The following is a 25275-nucleotide window of genomic DNA, read 5'->3' as shown; positions in this document are numbered from 1 at the left end:
TTCTTTTCTCAGTTCCTAATTTGTGGCTGAAATCAGCATTTCACTCCCTGGCTCAGATTGTGGTTTTGTGATAAAAGAGGCCTTGCAGCAGCAAATAAACTGAATGGTGGGGAACAACCAGAACAGATACAAGGAGACAGCAGTCATTTAGGGCTGAGTCTGTTTCCACCTGTCAGGAACAGCAAACCTTGCCCCAGTCATGAGGACCTTAAATTGACCTTTCTCCAGGCTGAGAAGGCTCCAGGGAGACCTTAGAGCAGCCTTCCAGTGCCTGAGGGAGGCTACAGGAAAGCTGGGGAGGGACTTTTGAGAAGGGCTTGGAGTGATAGGATGAGAGGCAATGGATTGAAGCTTGAGGAGAGCAGATTGAGACTGGAAATTAGGAAGAAATCCTTTCCAGTGAGGGTGGGGAGACACTGGCACAGGTTGCTCAGGGAGGCTGGGGCTGCCTCTTCCCAGGAGGTGTTCAAGGCCAGGCTGGATGAGACCTTGAGCAGCCTGGGCTGGTGGGAGGTGTCCCTGCCCATGGCAGGGGGTTGGAACTGGATGAGCTTTAAGTTCCCTTCCAACCTAAACCATTCTATGAATGAATGAATGAGATTCACAGCCTGCACCTGAGCCATCTTCATCTGGAATATAAAATGGAGTCATAAAAATATTCTTTGTTATCTATAGAGTTAAGTTGGTTTGGGGGCTGGCTTTACTTGGTGATGGAATTCCCTAGCAGGAGCCAAAACAGAGGATGTGTGATAGAATGGTTTGGCTTGGAAGGGACCTCCAAAGGGCATCCAGTCCAACCCCCTGCAGTCAGCAGGGACATCCTCCACTAGAGCAGCTTGCTCAGAGCCCTGTCCAGCCTGACCTTCAATATCTCCAGGGATGGAGCCCAACCACCTCCCTGAGCAACCTGTTGCAGTGTTCCAGCAGCCTCCTGGTGCAGAACTTGTTCCTCACACCCAATCTCAATCTGCTCTGCTCTCATTTCAAACCATTGCCCCTGGTCCTGTTCCTGCAGCCCTTTGCAAACAGTCCCTCTGCAGCCTTCTTGTAGCCCCTGCAAGTGCTGGAAGGTTGCTCTAAGGTCTCCCTGGAGCCTTCAAGAGAAGGCTCCAGGCTGAACACCCCCAGCTCCCTCAGCAGAGCTTCTCCAGCCCCCTGGTCATTTCCATGGCCTCCTCTGGACCCTCTCCCTCATGTCCAGGTCCTTCCTGTTCTGAGGGCTCCAGAGCTGAATGCAGGTGAGGTCTGAGCAGAGTAGAGTGGCAGGATCCCCTCTCTCCTTGTCCTTACAGCACACACGTCTGTGTTTGCAAGCTCTGCAGCCTGCATCTTTGTCCCTGAGGATGTGTGCACTTCTGACCTGTGAGCTGCCAGGTCCCAGGACAGCTGCAGTTCTGTACTGCTGAGCTCCAGCTCCTGGTGCTTGGAGGAGCTCAGGTAGGGATTTAGACAAGGAAGCTTTGTTTTGTGATTGTGTTGTGTCAGAGAGACTCCATCAGCACAGGAGCAGGCTGGCTTAGGTCAGAATGCATTTGGTTGTTCACCACACAATGGACTGAATAATCCTATCAATATTTATGAGGCAACCACAGAGGATTTACTCCTTCTGCCAGCATGGGGAGGTTTTATCCTGCACACCATGCCAGCTCAAAGGAAAACCCCCTGATGGTTTGGGTACTGCTTCACACAGCTAACAGCCTGGCTCTGGAGCACAGATGCCTGCTCTCTAGACTCACAGGCACTGTTTTGGGGGACATCATTCAGGAGGAAGTAGTCTGTGAGCAGCTAATTCTCAAAGCCAATGCATGCAGCATCTGTTGGGGTTGGAGAGGATGTAAGGTAGGAGCTGCTCTGCTCTTTGACCCGAGGCAGCATCAGCTGGGCTCTGGGGATTAGCAGTTTTTAAATGAGTGGTTCTGACTGAGCAATAATCCTGGTGGAAAGGAATGGAGACAAATAAAAACCAAGCCCCAGGAGAATCAAATCAGACTTTATTGGTTGGATTTTGACAGGTACAATGGCTTCAAGGATGCCAGCTGCCAGCTGGCTGAGCCTTCTGGTCTGCAGAGCTGCCCTGGTCCTGAAGTGGGGAATTGGTTTGATTTCTGGGGGTCTCACTCAGTGCTCACTTCAGGTTTCATGTCAATGTCTTCCATCTGAGAGTTATGTCCCTGCTGCCCTCATCTGCCTCTGCCATGATTTAACAATTTCCTGGTTGGACTCAATGATCCTCAAGGTCTTTTCCAACCAAAATGATTCTATGGTTAACCTTTAGTCATAAACCAGATTGAAATCTTCTTTCTTTGGGGAGCAAGGAATTTGCTCCCTTCCCATTTCTCTCTCACCTCTCAGCTTCAGGACTGGGTTTCTCTTTTGGCAGTTGTTCTAAACTGAGGGCTGAGACATTTGTGTTCCTGGTTTGACTTCTTTCTCTGCTGCTGATCAATCAGATTAGGGTAACAAAGCTGGTGAGGGGTTTGGAGAGCAGGTCTCATGAGGAGAGGCTGAGGGAGCTGGGATTGGTGAGCCTGAAGAAGGGGAGGCTGAGAGGAGACCTCATGGCTGTCTACAGCTTCCAGAAAGGATGTTGGAGTGAGGCAGGTGTTGGCCTCTTCTCCCAAGTAACTGGTGACAGGACAAGAGGAAATGGCCTTAAGCTGCACCAGGGGAGGTTTAGGTTGGGGATTAGGAAGAACTTCTTCACTGCAAGAATGGTCAGGGACTGGCACAGGCTGCCCAGGGAGGTGGTGGAGTCCCCATCCCTGGAGGTGTGCAAGAAATGAGTAGATGTGGCACTCTGGGACATGGTCTAGTGGTCATGGAGGTGCTGGGTAGAAAGTTGAGCTTAATGATCTTCAAGGTCTTTCCCAACCTTAATGATTCTCTGATGTGTTCCACCCTGAAGAGTGGATGCAGGCAAATGTCCCTGCCCATGGCAGGCAGGTTGGAACTAGCTGATCATTAAAGTCCCTTCCAACCCAAACCACTCTGATTCCATGACTCTAAGCAGTCCATTCACATTCTGGAGGAGAGCCCAGATAGAAGATGCTTCTTGCTCACATCCTGCCCAGTCAGTGCTGAGCTCCTTTCCACGTCAGTACCTGCACTGCTGTGCACACCTAATCCAGCCTGACAGTTCTGGGCTACCAGTTTGCTGCAGTTAGTGTGTCTCCACTCAAGTGAAAGAGCATTGCTAATTAAGAACCCACTCTGGAACACTCCCACCCTCCTGACTTTACTCCTCTGTGCATCTATGGAGACAGTAATTGGCACAGGGCCACTTCAGACCTGCTCATGTTAGGGCTAATTGCTCTTTGCTCTTCTTTTTTTTCCTTCTTTGCAAGCAAAAAGAGGCTGCAGAGTTCCCCCCCCCCAGCTGCTTGTTGCTGCTCAGGTGATGTGCTGTAAAATCTGGGGCAAACTGATGCTATCTTTATCATCCTTTCTGGTGTTTTTTGCCTTTGTAGTGTCTTGAGTGACTTTTCTCTCATCTCTCTGATGAACATCTTCAACCTGAGGATCTTCAGAGGGTGATGAGCACCTCCTGGATCAGGCTCTTTGATGTTAGTGTATTGGCTGAGTGATTCTGTTTGTACCTCTCCACACGGTGCTGGTGCTTAGCAGAGAGAAACATCATCACCTGCCACAGTCAGGCAGCTCTGCAAGGAGAGTGCTCCACGTGGCAGTGGTCAGAGCCCTTCTGCACAGCACAAGGCATCGTGAGGTGGCTCTTCCCACTCTTCCTTCTCCCCAGATGCCTCATGTAGAGTTTTCCCCCACTGTGTGGTGAGTTCAGCTGAGAGCTGAGCCTCACTCACACCTCCTTCCTTCTTGGCTTGCTTCTGCTCTCATCACCCCAGGGCCTCCCTAAGTCTGGTCCAGTCCAAGCTTGGCTGACGTTTGTCTGCTGGCCCCTGTGAGGCTCTTCCCCAGCCCTCCACAAAGCCTGTCCAGTGCTCAGGCAGCAGAAACCAGACCAATGCTTGTAGCTGCTAAGAGCAAGCAAGGTTCCAGGTGTGTGAGTCCTGCTTCATGTCTGAAAGCTGATCTGATAACAGATATTATCTTGCCTCATGATGTTATTTTGCTGCTGAGGGAATGACTAGAAGTCACTTTCACCATTCAGAGGCTCCTTAACAAGAAGGGAGCACTGTGCAGCACTCCCAGCAAATGCCATTTGCCCATATTCTGCAGAGCAGCCAGAGGCAAATCCATTTCCCAATTACTTCTGCTGCAAATGAAATATGCAGGAGGTAGAGATTCCCTCTTAGGGAGCTCAGCATGGGAACAGTTGTGAGGCTGTAGGAGAGATGCAGAGATGTCAGTGCTACTACTGTACTTATCCTCTGCTACTGCCTTAGTTACCCTGTAGTAAATGTTTGTGTGCAGAGCATGCTGCAGCACTCTAATGTAGCCTGAAATCACACTGTGGGTTACAGCCAGAGGATGGCTATGGCTGGAAGAGACCTTCCCAATCTGCCTGCCTGTGTCTGCTGCAGCCCTGGGGGCAGACAGGCTGGAAGGTGCTTGGGGAAACTGGAGAAGTGAGAAGAGCCTGGGCCGGCTGTGCCCTCCTGCTCTCTGTCTGTCATTGCTCTGTTTTCTTCCAAGGGAAGGTAAAAATTAACAAACCATTGAAATCACAGAGGCTAAAATAACAGCTCCTGTGCTCAGCAGCCAGATGGGCTCAGAGGAGTCTGCTTCAAAGCCTTCTGAATGAGGGGTCTGCAGTTTCCTCTCTGACATGAAAAGGCTGAGAGCCCTGGGGCTGTTGAGCCTGCAGGAGAGCAGCCCCAGAGTGGCTCTGAGCAATGCTCAGCAGGAGCTAAGAGGCAGGGGGCAAAGCCAGGCTCTTGTCAGTGGTGCCCAGGGACAGGGCAATGGGCACAAACTGGAACCCAGGAGGTTCCATCTGAGCAGGAGGAGAAACTTCTTCGGTGTGAGGCTGCTGGAGGCCTGGAGCAGGCTGCCCAGAGAGGTTGTGGAGTCTCCTTCTCTGCAGAGCTTCCAACCCCACCCTGGGCACTGTGCTCCTGGGCAAGCTGCTGTGGGTGCCCTGCTTTAGCAGGGGGTGGGCTGGAGGAGCAACCTGGGCTAGTGGGAGGTGTCCCTGCCCATGGTAGGGGTTTGGACCTGGATGACCTTTAAGGTCCCTTCCAACCCAAACCCATTCTGTGATTCTCTGAATCTATGAGGCTGGATCTGTCCATCAGCACAGGAAAGATGCAGATGACTCATCTGCTGGCCTGGCTGATTGAGACAATCCTCTGCTGCCTGTTGGAGAGTCCTGCTGGTAGAGGTCACTGCTGTCCCCATCCCTACAGTGCCTTTGATTGTGTTTCTCTCGGGGGAGAAGCTCAATAGCTCCATTTTCTAGCTCTGAGACTCTCCATACATTGGCAGCCTCGTGAAGAACACAGCTGCCATTCTCTCTTCCTTTTTTTTATTGAAGTTGGGCAATTTTGAGCTTTCTGATATTTGCTATTAACAACAGGGAAATATGTAAATGACTGGAGGAATAAAGTGAGGTCGATTTAGAAAGCTGAGATACAAAGGGGCTGATGGAAAATGTCTTTTATCTGGTGTAATGCAGCACTTCTGAAACAAATTGAGCCTTTTAGTCACCATATGGCACTTTTAGAGCTCCATTATTGTCCCCATATCCTAGACCTCTGCTCTACCCAACCAAATTTCCCCTCTTATTTACTTTATGTGCCATTCACAGCTTCCATTTGACCACTGGTGCTGACTGGAAGGAGGAAAATGATTCCTCTCATAAGGATGTGCGTGGAGACAGCAGCAATAAAACCAAGCAGCTGTTTCCTGCTCCTGTTTTGTTGTTTGGGTTTTTATGGGCAAGAAAAATCCAAACTGCTTTTATGCAGCAGATAAAAACTATGAGGCAAAGTCTGCTTCTTGCAGAGAGGGACAGCTTCCCTCCCCAGCACACAGCACCTGAGGTACTGAAAGGTTGGGGCTTAACCTCGGTAAGCTGAATTCAAAGCAGTCAGAAGAGGTATTGCGGTGTGAGTGCACTGCAAGTACAGTAAGACATCGAGGGGCTGGTGTCCAGAGGAGGGCAATGCAGCTGGGGAAGGCTCTGGAGAACAGGGCTGGAGCAGCTGAGGGAGCTGGGGGTGTTTAGTGTGGAGAAGAGGAGGCTGAGGGGAGACCTCATGGCTCTCCACAGCTCCCTGAAAGAGGCTGGAGCCAGGTGGGGTTGGTCTCTTCTCCCTAGCATCAGGTGACAGAAGGAGAGGAAATGGCCTGGAATTGTGCCAGGGAAGAATTTCTTTGCTGCAAGAGTGGTCAGGGACTGGAAGAGGCTGCCCAGGGAGGTGGTGGAGTCCCCATGCCTGGAGGTGTGCAAGAAAGGTGAGGCTCAGGGGAGACCTTGTTGCTGTCTACAACTCCCTGAAGGGAAGCTGTAGCCAGGTGGGGGTTGGTCTCTTCTCCCAGGCAAGCAGCACCAGAACAAGAGGACACAGTCTCAAGCTGTGCCAGGGGAGGTTTAGACTCGAGGTGAGGAGAAAGCTCTTCCCAGAGAGAGTTGTTAGCCATTGGAATGTGCTGCCCAGGGAGGTGGTGGAGTCCCCATCCCTGGAGGTGTTCCAGAGGGGATTGCACGTGGCACTTGGTGCCATGGTTTAGTAGCCAGGAGGTGTTGGGTGCCAGGTTGGACTTGATAATCTCTGAGGTCTTTTCCAACCTTATTGATTCTATGATTTAAGGGCCATGGTGGCCTTAGGCTGATGGCTGGACTCAGTCTTTTCCAGCAGTAACCATTCTGTGCTTCCACAAACACAGAGCTAGAGAGTGGGAAGAAGATGGGAGGACAAAGAATGGCTGATCTGTGGAACTCTGAAATGAATGTGGCTGTTTCCTTCTGCTTGCAAAGAGACTCTCCATCAACTCTCCCCAGACATGACTGATGAAAACGTTTTCATTATCTGAGTATCTGCTGGAAAATGAAGAGAGTCATTTATTTCCTGGGAAAGTTTCACACTCCTTCAAAGTCATGATGAAAGAGCAGCAGAGGAAAATGTGATTTTGATCCATATTTTAATAAATAGAAAGAGAGAGGGGAGTGGAGGGGGAGGAAGCTTGAAGGCTGAGGAGTGCTTGAGATCAGAGGTCATCTATTTGAAAGGAAAGCTCTATTAAGAGAGTTCAAAGAATAATAAACCCTTTGCAGAAGGAGTTCCAGAGGTTCTGTGTCTCTTCTGCAGGTTATTGATTCAAAGTAAAGGTACTCAGGGTTCTATATCCCACAGATTAACTTGTCAGCAGAGGAATAATGGATGTGAAAAGAAATAGGAGAGACAATGGTTGTGTTCCATCACAGGGGGGTGCTTGGTGCCATGGCTTAGTTGAGGAGATGGTGTTGGATGATGGGTCTCGAAGGTCTCTTCCAACCTGGTCTGGTCTGGTCTATTCCTATTCTATTCCTATTTCTATTCCTATTCTATTTCTCTTCTACTCCTATTTCTATTCTACTCCTATTTCTTTTCCATTCCATTCCATTCCATTCCATTCCATTCCATTCCATTCCATTCCATTCCATTCCATTCCATTCCATTCCATTCTAAATATGGTTTGGATTTGACCAGAATGATGAGAAAAAGAATCAAGCATCAAAACCTACCAGAAGCTTCTATTCAGTACCAACAGGAGACACCAAGGAGGACTCAGAGAATCACAAAGGCTGGAAGAGCCCTCTGGCTCTGGGCAGACCTTAGAGCAGCCTTCCAGTACCTGAAGGGGGCTACAAGAAGGCTGCAGAGGGACTGTTTGCAAAGGGCTGCAGGGACAGGACAAGAGGCAATGGTTTGAAATGAGAGCAGAGCAGATTGAGATTGGCTGTGAGGAACAAGTTCTGCACCAGGAGGCTGCTGGAACACTGCAACAGGTTGCCCAGGGAGGTGGTTGAGGCTCCATCCCTGGAGATATTGAAGGTCAGGCTGGACAGGGCTCTGGGCAACCTGACCTAGTGGAGGATGTCCCTGCTGACTGCAGGGGGTTGGACTGGATGAGCTTTGGATGTCCCTTCCAACCCAAACCATTCTATGTCTGGGGTCCTTAGGGGAGCACAACTGCTCTCACTGGACTGCCCCAGGGACTGATTCATTCACAGAAGAACAGCTGACCAAAAAAACCCTGTCTTGATGTGCAGGAAAAACTTTCCTATTCCTGAAAATAAGCTCAGCAGAGGGTTTACAAGGCCCTAAACCAACTGTTGGAGCTCTTATTTTTATAGTGTGCTTTTAGGGAAGTGCTCAATACAAACATGACACTTCCACTGTCCACAGTGGATAGTTAAAGCTGCTGAGATAAATCTCCACAAACTCTGCAATAACCTCCCTAGGTGTTGCAGCTGAGAGAGGAGTCATTTCTTCCTGAGTAAAAGCTGCTCCTGGGCTGGCATTTATTGGCTTCTAAACGTGGCAGCATTCAGAGCTGGCTTCATTGAAACATCATTTTAATACTGTTTAAGATGAAGTGATTCCAGATGGTTAATCTGGAATCCCCACAGCTAGGCTTGTCAGAGATACTGAAGGTTTAATCAGACTTTTAACACACCAATGGGCTTTGAACAGCCTGGATCCTCAGGAAAAAAAGCAAACCCAAAACAACAACCCAGACTTCCTTAGGAGCAATGATGAAGAGATTGATGAAGACATCTGAACAGGCAGCAGCAGTTAGGAACAGCAAGAGGATGCTCAAGTGCACTGGGTTTGGGCAGCAGGGCACAGGAAAGCACAGCAGCTGCAGCCAGGAATGATCATAGAATGGGTTGGGTTGGAAGGGACCTTCAAGATCACCCAGTTCCAACCCCCTGCCATGGACACAGACACCTCCCACCAGCACAGGCTGCTCAAGGCCTCATCCAGCCTGGCTTTGAACACCTCCAGGGAGGAGGCAGCCACAGCCTCCCTGGGCAACCTGTGCCACTGTCTCCCCAGCCTCACTGGAAAGAATTTCTTCCCAATCTCCAGCCTCAATCTCTCCTCTTCAAGCTTCAATCCATTTCCTCTCATCCTGTCACACCAAGCCTTTGTCAAAAGTCCCTCCCCAGCTCTCCTGGAGCCCTCTTCAGGTACTGGAAGGCTGTGCTAAGGTCTCCCTGGAGCCTTCTCTTCTCCAGGCTGAACAGCCTCAAGTCTCTCAGCCTGTCCCCACAGAGGAGGTTCTGCAGCCCTCTGATCATCTTGGTGGCCTCCTCTGGACCCACTCCAGCAGCTCCATGTCCCTCCTACTCCTGTCACAGTCACTGAGCCTTGCCCACATAGTAGCCAGCACAGAGTCTGAAGCGACCTGCTGCTGCTTTGCATCTCCTCCACTCCAGTCAGAGCTGGCAGACAAAGTTATGCCCTGTCTGGATTCATAACAACTTTCATCATGGTTTCTTGTTTTTTCTCTCCATATATTGGCTCACAAAGGGGAAAAAAAAATAAGGGGGGGGGGGGGGAAGGCAGTTCAGCTGCCTGCAGATTTGTGCCTTGCAAGGGGGACTCCAGCAGAAGCAGGACTCAGTATTGGCACACCGCAAACAATCTGTCACGCTGCTGTACAGCCCTAATGAGAAGCCCCTCGAGCCCTTTGGTACTCGTGGTGGTTTCATCTTGTAATTGAATTTGAAAAGCTCTGTTAAGATTTTGATCCTCTGACAGGAACTTATTATTTCTGCAATCAAATTGTGTGATGAGTGGTTGGGATGGCAGCAGGAGGGAAAGAGCCCTTCGCGCTTCCAGCTCTCGCCACCAGCAACATCTCAACCGGTCTCAGGCTCAGCCAGGGGAGGGTCAGGCTGGATGTGAGGAAGTTCTTCACAGAAAGAGAGATTGGCCACTGGCATGTGCTGCCCAGGGAGGTGGTGGAGTCACCATCTCTGGAGGTGTTTAGGAAGAGCCTGGATGAGGCACTTGGTGCCATGGTTTAGCTGATCAGATGGTGCTGGGTGAGAGGTCGGATTTGATGAGCTCAAAGGTCTTTTTCAACCTGGTCTAGTCTATTCTAATCCCATTCTATCCTAATCCCATTCTGTCCTAATCCCATTCTGTCCTAATCCCATTCTGTCCTAATCCCATTCTGTTCTAATTCCATTCTATCCTAATCCCATTCTATTCTAATCTCATTCTAATTCCATTCTATTCTAATCCCATTCTATTCTAATTCCATTCCATTCTAATTCCATTCCATTCTATTCTATTCTAATCTAAATGTGAGCTCCCAGATGCAGGGTGTGGGACAAGAGGTTTGCTGTCACCCTGACACCAGCCACGTCCTTAGGCTGGTTTGGTAGTGACAGTGGGAGGCAAAGGCCCCTCTAGCATGGCCCCAGTGCAGCTTGTGTGGTTGCAGGCTGAGTTTAGGCTCCCTCCCAGACAAGGGTTTGTTGCCCATCTCTGGACAGGCTCCTGCCCCTCAGTGTCCTTCTGGGAGTGAGGAGCCCAAAACTGACCCCAGGATCTGCGGTGCAGCCTCAGCAGTGTGGAGCAGGGGGGCATGAAGGCAGGGTGTGGAGGTCAGTTGTCTTCTCCTTTTGGTTGGAGGAATCCTCCAAATCTGTTTTACCTGTGGTGTCTGCCTGGGGAGGTTGTGGAGTCTCCATCTCTGGAGGCATTCCAACCCACCTGGATGTGGTCTGGGGTGGTTTACTCGAGGGCACCCTGCTCCAGCAGGGATGTTGGACTGGATGATCTGCAGAGGTCCCTTCCAGCCATGCTGGGGTTCTGTGTTACCTCCTCTGGCAGCCAGGGCTGTTGAAGGTTCATTTAGTTACTTTGGATGTTCCTGTGCTGCTGTCTGCAAAACTCTGGGTAGTAGCTCAGCAGTGGTAAGTGTCCTGCTGCACCTGATCTTGGAGATGGACCTGGCAGCCTTGGGTGCTGCTTCCTGTGACCTTACACAGCCAGGGCACATTCACTGTGCAGTGGCAGGAAAGCAGTCCCAGGCTGTGAGGGTGTGTTTGGAAGTCACAAGGTGATGGTGACAAGGCCAAGCAGCAAGAACCACATCAAAATGACCTAAATCATCCCACTGGATCAGAAACACTTCCAGCCTGCAGACAGCAGCCTCCATGGCAGTGATCCCTTCCCACTTTCTCTTGCACTTGTCCTTGTTTTCCTGAGGACAGGTTAATCCACATGAAGTGGCAAGTATAAAAAGCCATTAATTTGTGAGGCACTGCACATCTGAGACCGAGTTTGGTCCCTGGTTTTCTTAGGCTCTCTTGCAGCATTGTTCATTTGGTAAAGCAATTCTCCCTCACACATTTGCTCAGCTGATTGGGGGCTTTAATTTCCTCCATGTTTTCAGAGCTTCCCACAGCTTAATGATGGACACTGATATAATCTAATTTCACTTCTCTTCAGCCAGGCATTTATATTTCATGCAGATGTCCATAGCTTAAGCCTAGAGGTTTTAGTTGGACTAAAGTGTTCAGAGGCTCCAGGGACCTCTCTGGCTGTGCAGGAGGGGGAAAGAAAAGAAAGCTACCAGAGGCTGCTGCCTGATTTCTACCTGAGGCTATCAGCAGAACATAAATTATGCATCAAAAGCCTTGATAACAGCATCATGGGAGTGTATCCATGTGCCACTAATCAGAGAGGCCTTGGTGCACTCCTCACTGCACTCTCTGCCAGCTTAGCCTAGGTGACAGCTGATGGTCTCCAGAGGTCCCTTCCAGCCCTGTGACACTTGCCTCCCATCCCCTGAGCCTGCTCATTGCTGTGACCTGGAGAAGCTGAGCCAGGTTTGTCAGCAACTCACTGAAGGACTAAGGGGTTTGGTGCTTCTCAGAACACTGGGTGGCCACCACCAAGAGTTGTGGCTCAGTGTCCAGATGGAAAGCAGCAATCAGTGGTGTCCCCATGCAGGGATACATAGAATGGGTTGGCTTGGAAGGGACCTTAAAGATCATCCAGTTCCAGACCCCTTCTGTTCCAAACCATTCTGTGCCTTTATGACTCTGTTTTCAGGTGGTGAATCCAGACACAAGTATCAGGTAATGCCATCCCACCCCTCACCCTGCCTAACACTTTTTGGTTTTAGTGATGCACAGACTCACAGAATGGTTTGGTTTGGATTGGAAGGGACCTTGAAGATCATCCAGTTCCAAGCCCTCTGCCATGGGCAGGGACACCTCCCACCAGCCCAGGTTGCTTAGGTTCCCATCCAGCCTGGCCCTCAACACCCCCACAACCTCCCTGAGCTCTGCAGAGAAGCAAGGCAGTCCCCTGTACAGCACAGGGATTCCAGGATTCCATGCCTTGAAACTCAACATGGTCAAGGCAAGCCCAGTTTGGCATCTAAATGGCTTTGGATCAAGCCAGAGGCTCCCATGTAGAGTTTCAGGTGCTAGAGACACTTGATGCCTTGGCCATCCTGCTGTAACCACCCCACTGGCCCCTTGGAATGACTCCTGGAAGCCAAGCTGAGCAAGTGAAGAGCTGCCAAGCTGGGTTTTCTGTGGTCACCAGGGGACACACCCTGAAGGCTGCCACTTGGTGCCAAGAACATTCCCAACATCAGGAATCCAGGCAGTGGCCATCAGTCAGCTCACTGCAGACTAGCAGTTAAGGTGATGGCTGGGTGGGTTCATGTGACCACAGTGTTATTAATTAACCAGCAGCTGGGTTAATCAAGACAGCAAAAGTAATTTGTTGGAATAAATATTTGATCAGTGTGTCCATCAGTAAAAGCCAAAGAGGAGGCTTCAGTCACTCCAGCCAGGAACCTGGGGGGAGGGAGAGAGGGATGGAACTCTCTTGAAGGATCTGGAAAGGTCTCACCTGTGGAAGACTCTCTCCCCACTTTACAGTTGTGCTGTAGGTGTCACAGAGGCACAGAATGGCTTCAGGTGGAAGGGACCTTGGAGATCACCTAGTTCCAACCCCCCTGCCACAGAGCCCCACCACGGCTCGAGGTCCCATCCAGCTGCAGACACCGCTGGGCACAGTGGGGCTTGGTAGCTCAGGACAGCTTGGTGCCAGCCACCTCCAGCCTCATCCAGAGCTGGTTTGTGTTTAGCTGGCTCAGAGCAGCAGGGCCACAAAGTGGTGTCCAGCTGCTAGGGGCTGTGGCAATGTCTGGGTGTGATGAACTCAAAGGTCTGTTGCAACCTGGACAGTTCTGATTCTGTGAACAGCACCCCAGGAAACTGGACCCCAGGAAAAGCCAAGGGAGCTGGGGATGCTGCAGCCTGCTCAGAGAGAGAGAGAGAGAGGAAAGTTGGATGACAACCACACTCCTGAAACACCAGAGAGGTGAAAGCCTTGGAGAGGGAGCTCCAGCTGGACTGTGCTGCAGCGTGGTGACAGCTCCCATTCACCACTGACTCAGCTTTAGCCTCCTGCAGCTTCATTCTCCGTGGGGAATATTAATCCCTTGGAGGAGGATTAAGCTGCAGTGAACCAGGGGCCACTTTCTTCCTGAATGGGCAAGGCCACACAGGGATTTAATGCACTTTATCTTACCTGCATTGATTTCACAGCTTCACTTAATTCACCTCAGCTCCCCCAAACTCCCTTCTGTGGCCGAGCTTTCCATCTGCAGAGCAGCTCCTGGAGCTGCCTGTGAAGCTCCTCCTGCACACCCAGCCAGAAAGCAGGCTGGGGAATGATCTGTGTGGCTCTGAAGGAGCTTAGACCTGTCTAGATACGATTAAATTACCTCCTCCTCAGCTGACTGATCCGTGGCACCCTCAGAAGAGCTGCTTTAATTAGATCTCTTGAATGGAGCAGAGAGAAAGGAGTTTTCTTAGCACTAATCTCCAGGCTATTTCAGGAACCTCTCCTGGGCAGGCTTAGCAGGGCTCTCAGGTAGCACCAGCTGTGTCCAGCTGCACAGACAATCATTTCTCAAGCAGGGATGTGCCTGGGCAGTGCAGCTGAAGAGGTTTCCTTGCCCACTGAGGTGATCTTCTTCGTTGGGGGTGGCCAGAAGAAAGCACTGGGTCCATATGGCAAGCACAGGAGCAGGGTTTCCATCCCCTGATCCTAAAGAGCTGAATCCCTTCCCCTCACTGGCACAAGAGACACAAACCCAGGCTGAGGAGGAGGTGTTTGTGGAAGCTGCTGTGGGAATCATGGAATGGCTCAGGTTGGAAGGGACCTCAGAGATCATCTACTCCAACCTCCCTGCTAGGGGCACCACTGAAAAGAGTCTGGCCCCATCCTCTTGCCCTCCACTCCCCTGTGAGGCTGCTCTTCTCCAGGCTCCTCAGCACCTTCAGAGCCTCCACTGGACTCTCTCCAGTAGTTCTCTCTCTTGAACCAGGGAGCCCAGGACTGCACACAGCACTCCAGATGTTGCCTCACCAGGGCAGAGTAGAGGAGGAGAACCTCCCTTGACCTGCTGGCCACACTTTGCTTAATCCACCCTAGGAGACCATTGGCCTCCTTGGCCACAGGGGCACACTGCTGGCTCATGCTGTGCTTGTTGCTCCAGTCCTCCTTGGGGCTGCTTCCCAGCGGGCCACCCCTCCCCTGTGCTGGTGCAGGACCCTACACCTGCCCTTGTGGAACTTCATTCAGCATTGTGCTAAACCTTCCTGAGTGTTTGCTGTGTCCTGACTCCTGCCTCTCCTCTCCTCTCTTGCAGCTGGTGGGGTTTGTCTATGCCTGCTACGTGATCAGCATCTTCATGGAGGAGGAGGACAGCTGTAAGTACTGCCACCCACAGCTCCTGGGGTGAGACTTGGTCTGGCACTCACTGCCCAACCCAGGAGCAAAGCCTGACAGAGGGCAGAAGCTGGCATTTGAGCACAGGGCAGCTGTGCTCAACGATGGACTGACTCAGGTGCTACCACCTGGTCTAGGTGTCAGGATGGTACTTGGTAAACTGGAACAGGGTGCCCAGGCAGGTTGTGGATGTCCCCTTCCTGGAGGTGTTGAAGCCCAGGTGGGATGAGGCCTTGAGCAATGTGATCTAGTGGGAGGTGTCCCTGCCCGTGGTAGGGGGGTTGGAACTGGATGATCTCTAAGGTCCCTTCCACCCCAAACCACTCCATGACTCTCTGAACCCCTTCCATGAGCCACGTGTTGCATGGGTACTTAACTCCTGCTGTATCCACAGTTACATTTACATCCCTGAGCCTGCTGCTCCCAGCCAGCAGTGAAGTGGAGACAAACCAAACCATCTGCCAGGTGCAGTACCAAGGCTCAGATACTTACAAGGAGCTAAGGGCCATCTAAAATGCTCAGCCCTTCTCCTCAAGCTGCCTGTAGCCATCGAAAGCTCAGGCACAGATCCAGAGGGCCCAGTCAGGACAGTGTCACTTTGGATGGACAGAAGTGTTGGTCAGAAGGCATGGAATGGAAACCTAGCATCATGGAATCATGGAATGGAATCATAGAATGATAGAATCATGGAGTCATTGAGTCCTGGAATCAGGGAGGCAGGGAGTCATGACATCAGGGAATCATGGAGTCAGGGAACCACTGAGTCATGGAATCAGGGTATCATGGAGTGAGAATCATGGAATCAGGGAATCATGGAGTCATGGAATCATGCAATCAGGGAGCCATTGAGTCATGGAATCAGGGAATCAGGGAGTCATTGAGTCAGGGAATCAGGGAGTCATTGAGTCATGGAATCAGGGAATCAGGGAATCATGGAGTCATAGAATCATGGAATCAGGGAATCATGGAGTCACTGAGTCATGGAATCATGGAGTCATTAAGTCATAGAATCAGGGAATCATGGAGTCATTAAGTCAGGGAATCATGGAATCATGGAGTCACTGAGTCATGGAATCATGGAATCATTGAATCAGGGAATCATGGAGTCACTGAGTCATGGAATCAGGGAATCATTGAATCAGGGAATCAGGGAATCATGGAGTCACTGAGTCATGGAATCATGGAGTCATTAAGTCATGGAATCAGGGAATCATGGAATCAGGGAATCATGGAGTCATAGAATCATGGAATCAGGGAAACATGGAGTCACTGAGTCATGGAATCATGGAGTCATTAAGTCAGGGAATCAGGGAATCATGGAGTCATTGAGTCATGGGATCAGGGAATCATGGAGTCATAGAATCATTGACTCATGGAATCATAGGATCAGAGAATCATGGAATCAATGGATGGTATGGGTTGGAAGGGGCCTCTAGAGCTAAAAGCCCAAGAAACTGCAAGCACAGGGCAATTCTGTGCATTTCACCATGGTGCAGCAGCTGCTTTTCCCTGGTAGCTGCCCCTACTTTACCCTCTATTTGCAGGGAATAAATCCTCAACCACCTCAGAGGCAAAGCCTCCCTAATGAAATGCACTCTGCAATATTCAGTGCATAAGTTAACCCCACTCCTTGCTCTGAAACCCACCAGGCAGACTTAAAAATTACTGATAGCTGCCTGGTTAGCCTCTGTGCAGTGCTTCAGTGGCTTTGGAGCCTGGCATTTCAGCTGATGGACACTTCAGAACAGTGAGAGTGCTTGGGGAAACCTTTCTTTCCAGCTCTGGCTCACCTTCCCTGGGCTTCAGACTGCAGTTAACTTTTCCTTGGGAGGAAGAAGAGAGCAGGTCAGGAGGAATGAGCAAGCAGACATGCAAAAGGCACGCTGCTGGAGGGAGGTTAATCCTTGCCATCGTTCAGCCTAATGAAAAACTCTATTTATATCTCTTCCCTTCATACTGGCATTTCTTCCCCTCTGGGTCTATCAAGCTCTCTAAGCCCTTTTCCAAAAGGACAGACTATGTGGAATCTGTAATCATAAAACCCTCTCACTGTCCTGCTTGGGAATCATTTCCTCCCCCCAGAAAGGAGCCCAGCAGCTTGGAGCAGCTTTGTTGGAGCTGCTGAATGGGTTTGAGAAAGCAGGGTCTGGAGGGCAGGCAAACCAGCCTTGGTAAAATCAGCATCAAGCTGCTGAATAGCTTCTGGGCTGTCTGGAGAAAGAGTTGATGGCAACATTGCTGCTTGATAAATAGAGCATTGACCTGTGTCAGAAGTGATAGCTCTCTCCTGCACCTCAGTCTGTGCAGTGGGAGCTGAGCTGCACACAAACTGCACGAGGAAAAGGAGAGATTCTGCCATGAAACCACAACATTTAGAGGGAAAGCAAGACTGAAACACCAAAAGGTGACAGGATCCCAGCAGGGTGGGGTTGGAAGGGACCTCTGGAGAGCATACAGTCCAACTCTCCTGCTCCAGCAGGGCACCCACAGCAGCTTCCCCAGGAGCACAATGGCTGGGGTGGGTTGGAAGCTCTCCAGAGAAGGAGACTCCACAACCTCCCTGGGCAGCCTGCTCCAGGCCTCCAGCAGCCTCACACCAAAGAAGTTTCTCCTCCTGTCCAGGTGGAACCTCCTGGGCTCCAGTTTGTGCCCAGAGAGATGGCATTTAGTTACTTGTAGGCATCTAACTCTCGGTCCTTACTGTAGGGATCAGACCTTCCTTTATTTCTTGACTACTGTCACAATCAACACCCTAATCAAACTGGAATCAAGAAGTCAGATTAGAGGGGACAGATTTTTTCATTGAGAGTTCCTTGGCATCTCCTGGCTCCATGCACTGCTTTCCCCCTCCCAAATATTCACTGTGCCCTTTCTTCCTTTTTCTTCTCAACAGCTGATTTGATTCAAGCTTCTCCTTAGCTAATTTAATATTGATTCTGGTTTAGTCTCCACCTTTCACCTCCTTGGCCTTTCCCTTTTAATTAAATCTGCTTCTAAGTGGATGCTGCCCCAGCCCCCAGCAGCTCAGCCTTTTCACTGCAGTTGCAGCTATTGTTAGATCAATCTCACTCCAGCATCCAGCATCCCTCTCCTGAGCTTTCCACTTGACATCACCTCCAGAGCCACAGGCAGGTAGGCTTGGAAGGGACCTCTGGAGATCATCTACAGCCCTAAGTGGTGCCCATTGCTGTCCCTTCCTTCCACCCAGCTCCTCCATTCAAGTGAAACCTCTTTACAAACCCATTTTCCACTTCTAGTACCAATCTCCTTGCTCCTCCACTTCCACACAGCAACAGCTCTGTGTCACTTCTAATTTGTGGAGCTGGAAGAGAAACTTCTCAGGCTCCTGCTCTGCTGTGTAAATGCCACCTCCCCTAGCCCCCAGCTTACAGCCAGATGAGTTCTGCCAGTGCCTCAGCTCAGGGGATATCCATTGCATTGCTGCTGTTGCTTGAGTGATGATCTCCCAGCTTGCACATCACACCCCAGAGCTCTGCCTTGTAATAAGAGCTGCTGGTGGGCTGGGGAGAGTGAGCCTGCAGTGAGTGTGGTGAGCCAGGGAGGGATCAGTCAGGCTCTGCACTGGGGGTGAATTCACAGAGTCTCAGCATGGATGGGACCTCAGTTGGATCTCAGTTGGAAGGGACCTCTGGAGCTCATCCAGTCCAACCCCCTGCTCCAGCAGGGCACCCACAGCAGCTTGCCCAGGAGCACAATGGCCAGGGGGGGTTGGAAGCTCTCCAGAGAAGGAGACTCCACAACCTCTCTGGGCAGCCTGCTCCAGGCCTCCAGCACCCTCACACCAAGGAGGTTTCTCCTCCTGGGCTCCAGTTTGTGCCCTCTGCCCCTTGTCCTACCCCTGGGCACCACTGACAAGACTCTGGCCCCATCCTCTTGCCCCCTGCCCTTAGGTTCTTGCTGGGCATTGCTCTGATCCCCTCTGGGTCTGCTCTTTAACTTCAGCCCTGGGACAGGATGTCTGTAGGCAGCTTTCAGAGACATGGCACAGGGAACATTCTGGAAAGGCACTTTCATATTGGATGATTTGGGGATCTGGGATGAGAAGACCTGAGCCACTGTCTAACAACTTTGATCCTCCCCATGCTGTTTTTCATCACACTGGACAGCCATGCCCTTGGAAAATCCTGTCTCTTGAATGTCTGATGTTAAAGTCTCAGATGTTACAACAGTGAGAGAGTTAAAGAGCAGAAGGGAGGTAAAATTTCTGCAGCAGGGCCCTTTTGAAGGCAGCTGGGCAGAGGAGGGTTCCTTCAGCTCGGCCTTGCAGAGCAGTGTGGTGCTCAGGAGCCAGGGCAGCTTTTAATGCCACCATCTGTCTCAATGGATGAAGACTAGGATGAAAAACCTTAATAATTACTGTGGAACCCTAAGTATTCCCCTTCTAGCTTCTAGTAATGAAAGCTTAAGTAAAAGGTTGTCTCTCAGTAATTTTCTCCCACTTCATCCTGTTTTAACCTGATTACCATCTGCTAGGACTTGATAGAGACAGAGCAGCAGTCCCAGTGCCACACCACTGCTGCTGGCTCTGCTTCTCCTTTGGCTTCTTTCGTCCTCAGCATAAAGGAGAAGCTGCTGCTGGGATGCTGCAAAGACCTGGCAGTGACAGGACCTCCCTTTTGGGGAAGAAATTGTTCCTCATGTCCAACCTAAACATCCACTGGCACAGCTTGAGGCCATTTCCTCTTGTTCTGTCACTTGTTCCTTGGGAGCCTGATCCCTACCTCAGTGCAGCCTCCTCTCAGGGAGCTGTAGAGGGCAATGAGGTCTCTCCTCAGCCTCTTTTTCTCCAGGCTAGACAACCCCAGTCCCCTCAGCTGCTCCTTCCTCCCCAGCCCTGTTCTCCAGACCCTTCCCCAGCTTCATGTAATGGATTGAAAGGATGTGGTGCTGAGGGTCATGGCTTAGAGGTGCCCTGGCAGTGCTGGCTTAATGTTGGAGTCTGTGATCTTAAAGGTCTCTTCCAGCCAAACCAATTCTATCAAAGACAACTCTGAATGCCACCTGGGCAGAAGAGAGGAGCCCTGCAGATGGCTCTCTGCAGCCAGCAGCCTCTTGCCCTGCTCCCAGTCAGGCAGCATCCCTGACAGGGGCCAGGAGTGAATGCACATCCCTGGAAGGGACCCCCTCAGAGCACAGCTTTGCACTTCCACACCCTGCAGGCAGTGAACTCCACAGGAGCAGCTCACCCCGGCCAGGCAGCCTCTGGCAAGAGCACACAAGGAGGTGAGACCAGGAGAGAGCAGCTCCCTGGGCCTGTGGCAGCCAGCTGCAGCCAACAGAAGCGCTGCTGCAGCCTGCTGCTGTCTGTGGGCTGCTCAAAAATCCTCTCCTTGGGACTCTCTCAGTGCCTGGCTGTAGTTAAGGCCAGGGCTCCATGGGGGGCTCCATGTTTGGTGGCTGAGGATCCCTTTTGCTAACAAGCTGTGGCTTGGGTTTTTGGCTGCCTTTGTTTCAAATGTGTAGAGTTAGAAAACTCTACAGAGAATGCCCTGGGCTTTGCTTGCCTTTTTTTTTGGCCTCCTTTTTTTCCCCTCCCTTAATTCATTTTTTTTTTCCCCCCAAGGCTTCTCCAACTTTCTGAAGTTCATTAATGTAGCCTGGCAGAAATTATCCACAACCCATTAACCAAGCCAGAAATAAACACAATCAATTAATTGAGATCATCCTTAAACTGATGCTTCCCCCCTCCTGCCCCCCTTGGGAAACCTCTGCAAGTGTTGCTGCTGTTTCCTTTGGGCTGGTTGAGCTAAGGGGATGCATGCTGCAACAACAAGGCTGAGCTTAAAGCATTGGAGCAAAGGTGGGTGCCTGAGATGTCTGCAGGGGAATGGAATGAAAAAGCACAGCTCTGACTCCTAGGTTTGGTGGCCATTGGTGGCTGTAGTGCTGGGCAGTTTATGAGGTGCTGAAAAGCTCAGGTAAAAGCAGGGGGAGGTTTTCTTCCAAGGCAAAAGGAAGCCATAACTCATAACAGCTGCTGCTGAATCCTCACATCAAAGAGCTATCAGCCACACCGTGGAGTGGAGGGTGAAAAATGGCACATCCCATCCTCCCCTCGGGTGCCAGAGCAGCTTCTTGCCCCGAGAATTAGCTTCAGATCAATGTGAAGCTGGACTCAACCAAGCTGGGGAGGGGTCTGGAGCACAGCCCTGGGAGGAGAGGCTGAGGGAGCTGGGGTTGCTTAGCCTGCAGAAGAGGAGGCTCAGGGGAGAGACCTTATGGCTCTCTACAACTCCCTGAAGGGAGGCTGTAGACAGGTGGGGGTTGGGCTCTTCTGCCAGGCACCCAGTGCCAGAACAAGGGGACACAGTCTCAAGCTGTGCCAGGGGAGGTTTAGGCTGGAGGTGAGGAAGAAATTCTTCATAGAGAGATTGGCCATTGGGATGTGCTGCCCAGGGAGGTGGTGGAGTCACCATCCCTGGAGGTGTTTAAGAGGAGCCTGGATGAGGCACTTGGTGCCATGGTTTAGTTGATCAGATGGTGTTGGGTGACAGGTTGGACTTGGTGATCTCTGAGGTATTTTCCAGCCTTGTTAATTCTATTCCATTCTATTCCATTCTATTCTATTCTATTCTATTTCCTATTCCTATTCCTATTCTTATTCTTATTCTTATTCCTATTCTATTCTATTCTATTCTATTCTATTCTATTCTATTCTATTCTATTCTATTCTATTCTATTCTATTCCCTATTCTATTCCTATTCTATTCCCTATTCTCTTCAGCACTGTGCAACAGGCTGGGGAGAAAGCCTGAGCTGAACAGGTCTGAGCAGCTCCCCTCACATCTTGGATGGTGCTGGCAAACCTGTTGGCTCTGTCAGCCCAAGCCAGGCCAGGGTGGGCAGCACAGAAGCTTTGGTGGTAGGAGGAGCACTTCCTTCAGACTCTCCTTGCTCACAGTGGTGCTTGTGGCTGCTGAGGGGTGGTGCTGAAGTGGTGCATGATCTCCCAGCCATGCTTTGTAACCCCTCCCAGCACATCCCCAGCAGAAGAACAGCATTAAAAACACCTCTTTAAAAAGCTTTCTGAGAGAGCAGGGCAAAGTGCAGCAAATGTCAACCAGGATGGAAGGAATCTGTTCTCTGATTGAAGTGCATCAAGTTCAGTCTTTAGCCAGGCTGCCCCTGCCCTGGACTCAAGAGGAGAGCAACTACAATCAGCAGGAGCATCTCCACAGCTTTCAGAGGGTGTTTCATCAGCCCTTCAGTCTAGGAGCCTCACTCCCCACCTCCTCAGCCCTGATGAGCACTCTCTTTGTCTGCCTAATCCATACCTGGCCTGGGAAGGGGCTGGTGGTGCTCATTAGCTGCTCATATGGCAATGAACACAATGAGGATCTCAGCTCTCCGTGGGGCTGTTGCCTGTCTGCCCATATAGGCACAGATGGAGGAGGCTGCTTTCACCTGACCAACAAATCCAGCACAAATGCACCCCAAGAATAACAGAGCATGGAGCCTTCTCTAAGAGTTCCCACAGCAGCTTCACCTGCTCTCAGGGGTTAGGGCTGGGGGCAATGATGGCACCTTTGGCACCACTGATGCTGGGGACAGAGTCCAGACTGGGCTCCATGGCAGATGGGAAATGGATTCAGGCACACAGGCATCAGGATGGAAGGCAGAAGGGACAGAGTCCTCCTGGGACATCAGCCAGGGAAGCAGAGGCTTGGCCCTGGTGATCCCTCAGCCCTCTCCTGAAGATGCCATCCATGGGCTGCAGTCCCTTGGTGGACAGTTGAGGGTCTCCTGCCCTGGCTGCTCCTCCCCACAGCTGCCACCTCTGCCTTGCTGCCCCCCAAGGTGTGGCACAAGCTGTGGCAGTGCCCTTGGTGTGCCCAGGAGCAAGTCTGAGGCAGAGGTTTTGTGCAGCCCAGCCCTTGGCAGGAGCTGTCCCCATCAGCTTCTGCCTGCTAGCAGCAGCCCCTGGCTGAGCAAAGCTGCCCTGAACTTCATGGAGTGCCTCAGTGAGCAGAGGCTGAGCTGGGAAGGGACAGCAGTGAGCAGAGGCTGAGCTGGGAAGGGACAGCAGTGAGCAGAGGCTGAGCTGGGAAGGGACAGCAGTGAGCAGGACCAGGGCTGGGAAGGGGCAGCAGTGAGCAGAGGCTGAGCTGGGAAGGGACAGCAGTGAGCAGAGGCTGAGCTGGGAAGGGGCAGCAGTGAGCAGGACCAGGGCTGGGAAGGGACAGAAGTGAGCAGGACCAGGGCTGGGAAGGGACAGCAGTGAGCAGGACCAGGGCTGGGAAGGGACAGCAGTGAGCAGGACCAGGGCTGGGAAGGGGCAGCAGTGAGCAGGACCAGGGCTGGGAAGGGACAGCAGTGAGCAGAGGCTGAGCTGGGAAGGGACAGCAGTGAGCAGGACCAGGGCTGGGAAGGGGCAGCAGTGAGCAGAGGCTGAGCTGGGAAGGGACAGCAGTGAGCAGAGGCTGAGCTGGGAAGGGGCAGCAGTGAGCAGGACCAGGGCTGGGAAGGGACAGAAGTGAGCAGGACCAGGGCTGGGAAGGGGCAGCAGTGAGCAGGACCAGGGCTGGGAAGGGACAGCAGTGAGCAGGACCAGGGCTGGGAAGGGACAGCAGTGAGCAGGACCAGGGCTGGGAAGGGACAGCAGTGAGCAGGACCAGGGCTGGGAAGGGACAGCAGTGAGCAGGACCAGGGCTGGGAAGGGACAGCAGTGAGCAGGACCAGGGCTGGGAAGGGGCAGCAGTGAGCAGGACCAGGGCTGGGAAGGGACAGCAGTGAGCAGGACCAGGGCTGGGAAGGGACAGCAGTGAGCAGGACCAGGGCTGGGAAGGGACAGCAGTGAGCAGAGGCTGAGCTGGGAAGGGACAGCAGTGAGCAGGACCAGGGCTGGGAAGGGGCAGCAGTGAGCAGGACCAGGGCTGGGAAGGGACAGCAGTGAGCAGGACCAGGGCTGGGAAGGGACAGCAGTGAGCAGGACCAGGGCTGGGAAGGGACAGCAGTGAGCAGAGGCTGAGCTGGGAAGGGACAGCAGTGAGCAGGACCAGGGCTGGGAAGGGGCAGCAGTGAGCAGGACCAGGGCTGGGAAGGGACAGCAGTGAGCAGGACCAGGGCTGGGAAGGGACAGCAGTGAGCAGGACCAGGGCTGGGAAGGGACAGCAGTGAGCAGGACCAGGGCTGGGAAGGGACAGCAGTGAGCAGGACCAGGGCTGGGAAGGGACAGCAGTGAGCAGGACCAGGGCTGGGAAGGGACAGCAGTGAGCAGGACCAGGGCTGGGAAGGGACAGCAGTGAGCAGGACCAGGGCTGGGCTGGCTCCCAGCTCAGTTTATTTCCTGTGTGTGCATTGCCTTTCTTTTTTAACACAATGTGTCCACATCTCTTTCAGTTGACCTCTTCTCATTCCCACTTGCTCATTGCTGGCACTCTTGTTGTATTTGCAGTTGATTTCATAGGTGGACTTGAGTCATACTCCTACCGCCAGCCCCCCCAGGAACATGTTGAGTTAAAGCCTGTAAAGCCTGTAGGTAAGGTTCAGGTCCTGTGGACCACATTAATCCTTCTAACTGGACTGCAAGCTAACCTTCTCCTGCACCAATCTGGGCATCAGGTTACTAATAACTTAATTACCTTTCCATCAGCACTCAATTAAAACCGAATCCACCTGGACCACGTGAGTGAGGGCCCTTTGGCATCGATGAGCCAGCTGCCAAAGCAGGGATTAGGAGATCTCACCCTGCCTGCCTCCAGCAGAGGCTCTCAGTGCAGGATGGCATTGGTTCCCTGCTGGTTCTTCAGGGAGAAAAGAGCTGGGTTTGGGCTGCTGCTCTGCTGCTGCATACACCTTAGTGAGATGAACCCCTTGGTGGCAAAGCAGAAGATGGCTTTTGGGTAAGGAGGTGGTGGATTTTCCATCAGTTGCTTAAAATCCACCCGCAGAGCTTCACTACAAGTTCATCATCCCTTGGTCACCACTTAGCTGGCCCCCAGACTTCTCCTGCTCTATAACCTAGCAAGTAAGTTTGGATGCATCTCCACTCTTTTGGTTTGGAATCAGTTGAGGGTTGGACTCAAGGACCTTTGAAGGTCCCTTCCAACCCAAACCACTCTATGATTTGATGATCCTGGAGGTCTTTCCCAACCTAACCAAATCTCTGATGGCACTGAGCTGTGGAGAGACAGGAGCAGTAGCTGCAGAGGCCCAGGCACATTCAGACAGATACCATTCCAAAGGCTTATTGGGAAAACAGAAAGATCACAGCATCCCCAAGCTTGGAAGAGACCTCAAAGCTCATCGAGTCCAACATGTCACCACAGACCTCATGACTAAACCATGGCACCAAGTGCCTGGCAACTGTCCAGGCTGCTCCCTCCCTGGAGGTGCTCAAGGCCAGGTTGGATGAGGCCTTGAGCAGTCTGATCCAGTGGGAGGTGTCCTTGCCCATGGCAGGGCACTGGGACTGGATGATCTCTAAGGTCTCTTCCAACCCAAACCTTGCTGTGAACCTATGAAACCCTTCTTAGATACCTGGCAGTGGCTGCTGCCCTGATGCTGCCTTTCAATGTCCATTTGAAAGCCTTAGTGGTAAAGCAGGAGATGCTCACTTGGAAACTCTGCT

General features: G+C 51.8%; 1 protein-coding gene across 2 annotated transcripts in view; it reads left to right on the top strand.

The window, feature by feature from the left end:
* NKAIN3 (sodium/potassium transporting ATPase interacting 3) overlaps positions 1–25275 on the top strand; it is a 154900-nt gene that overhangs the window by 126532 nt on the left and 3093 nt on the right. The window contains exons 5-6 of one of the 2 annotated variants that reach the window (XM_054180190.1): positions 14605–14665; positions 24100–24183. In XM_054180190.1, the coding sequence (XP_054036165.1) occupies positions 14605–14665; positions 24100–24183 (145 nt within the window). The remainder of the gene's footprint in view (positions 1–14604; positions 14666–24099; positions 24184–25275) is intronic. The other variant, XM_054180192.1, reaches the window with a different exon arrangement.

This window comes from Dryobates pubescens, chromosome 3 (genome assembly GCF_014839835.1).
Source record: "Dryobates pubescens isolate bDryPub1 chromosome 3, bDryPub1.pri, whole genome shotgun sequence".
Taxonomy (NCBI): domain Eukaryota; kingdom Metazoa; phylum Chordata; class Aves; order Piciformes; family Picidae; genus Dryobates; species Dryobates pubescens.
Note: the sequence above shows the minus strand (reverse complement) of the source record. Positions and strands in the feature narration are given on the sequence as shown.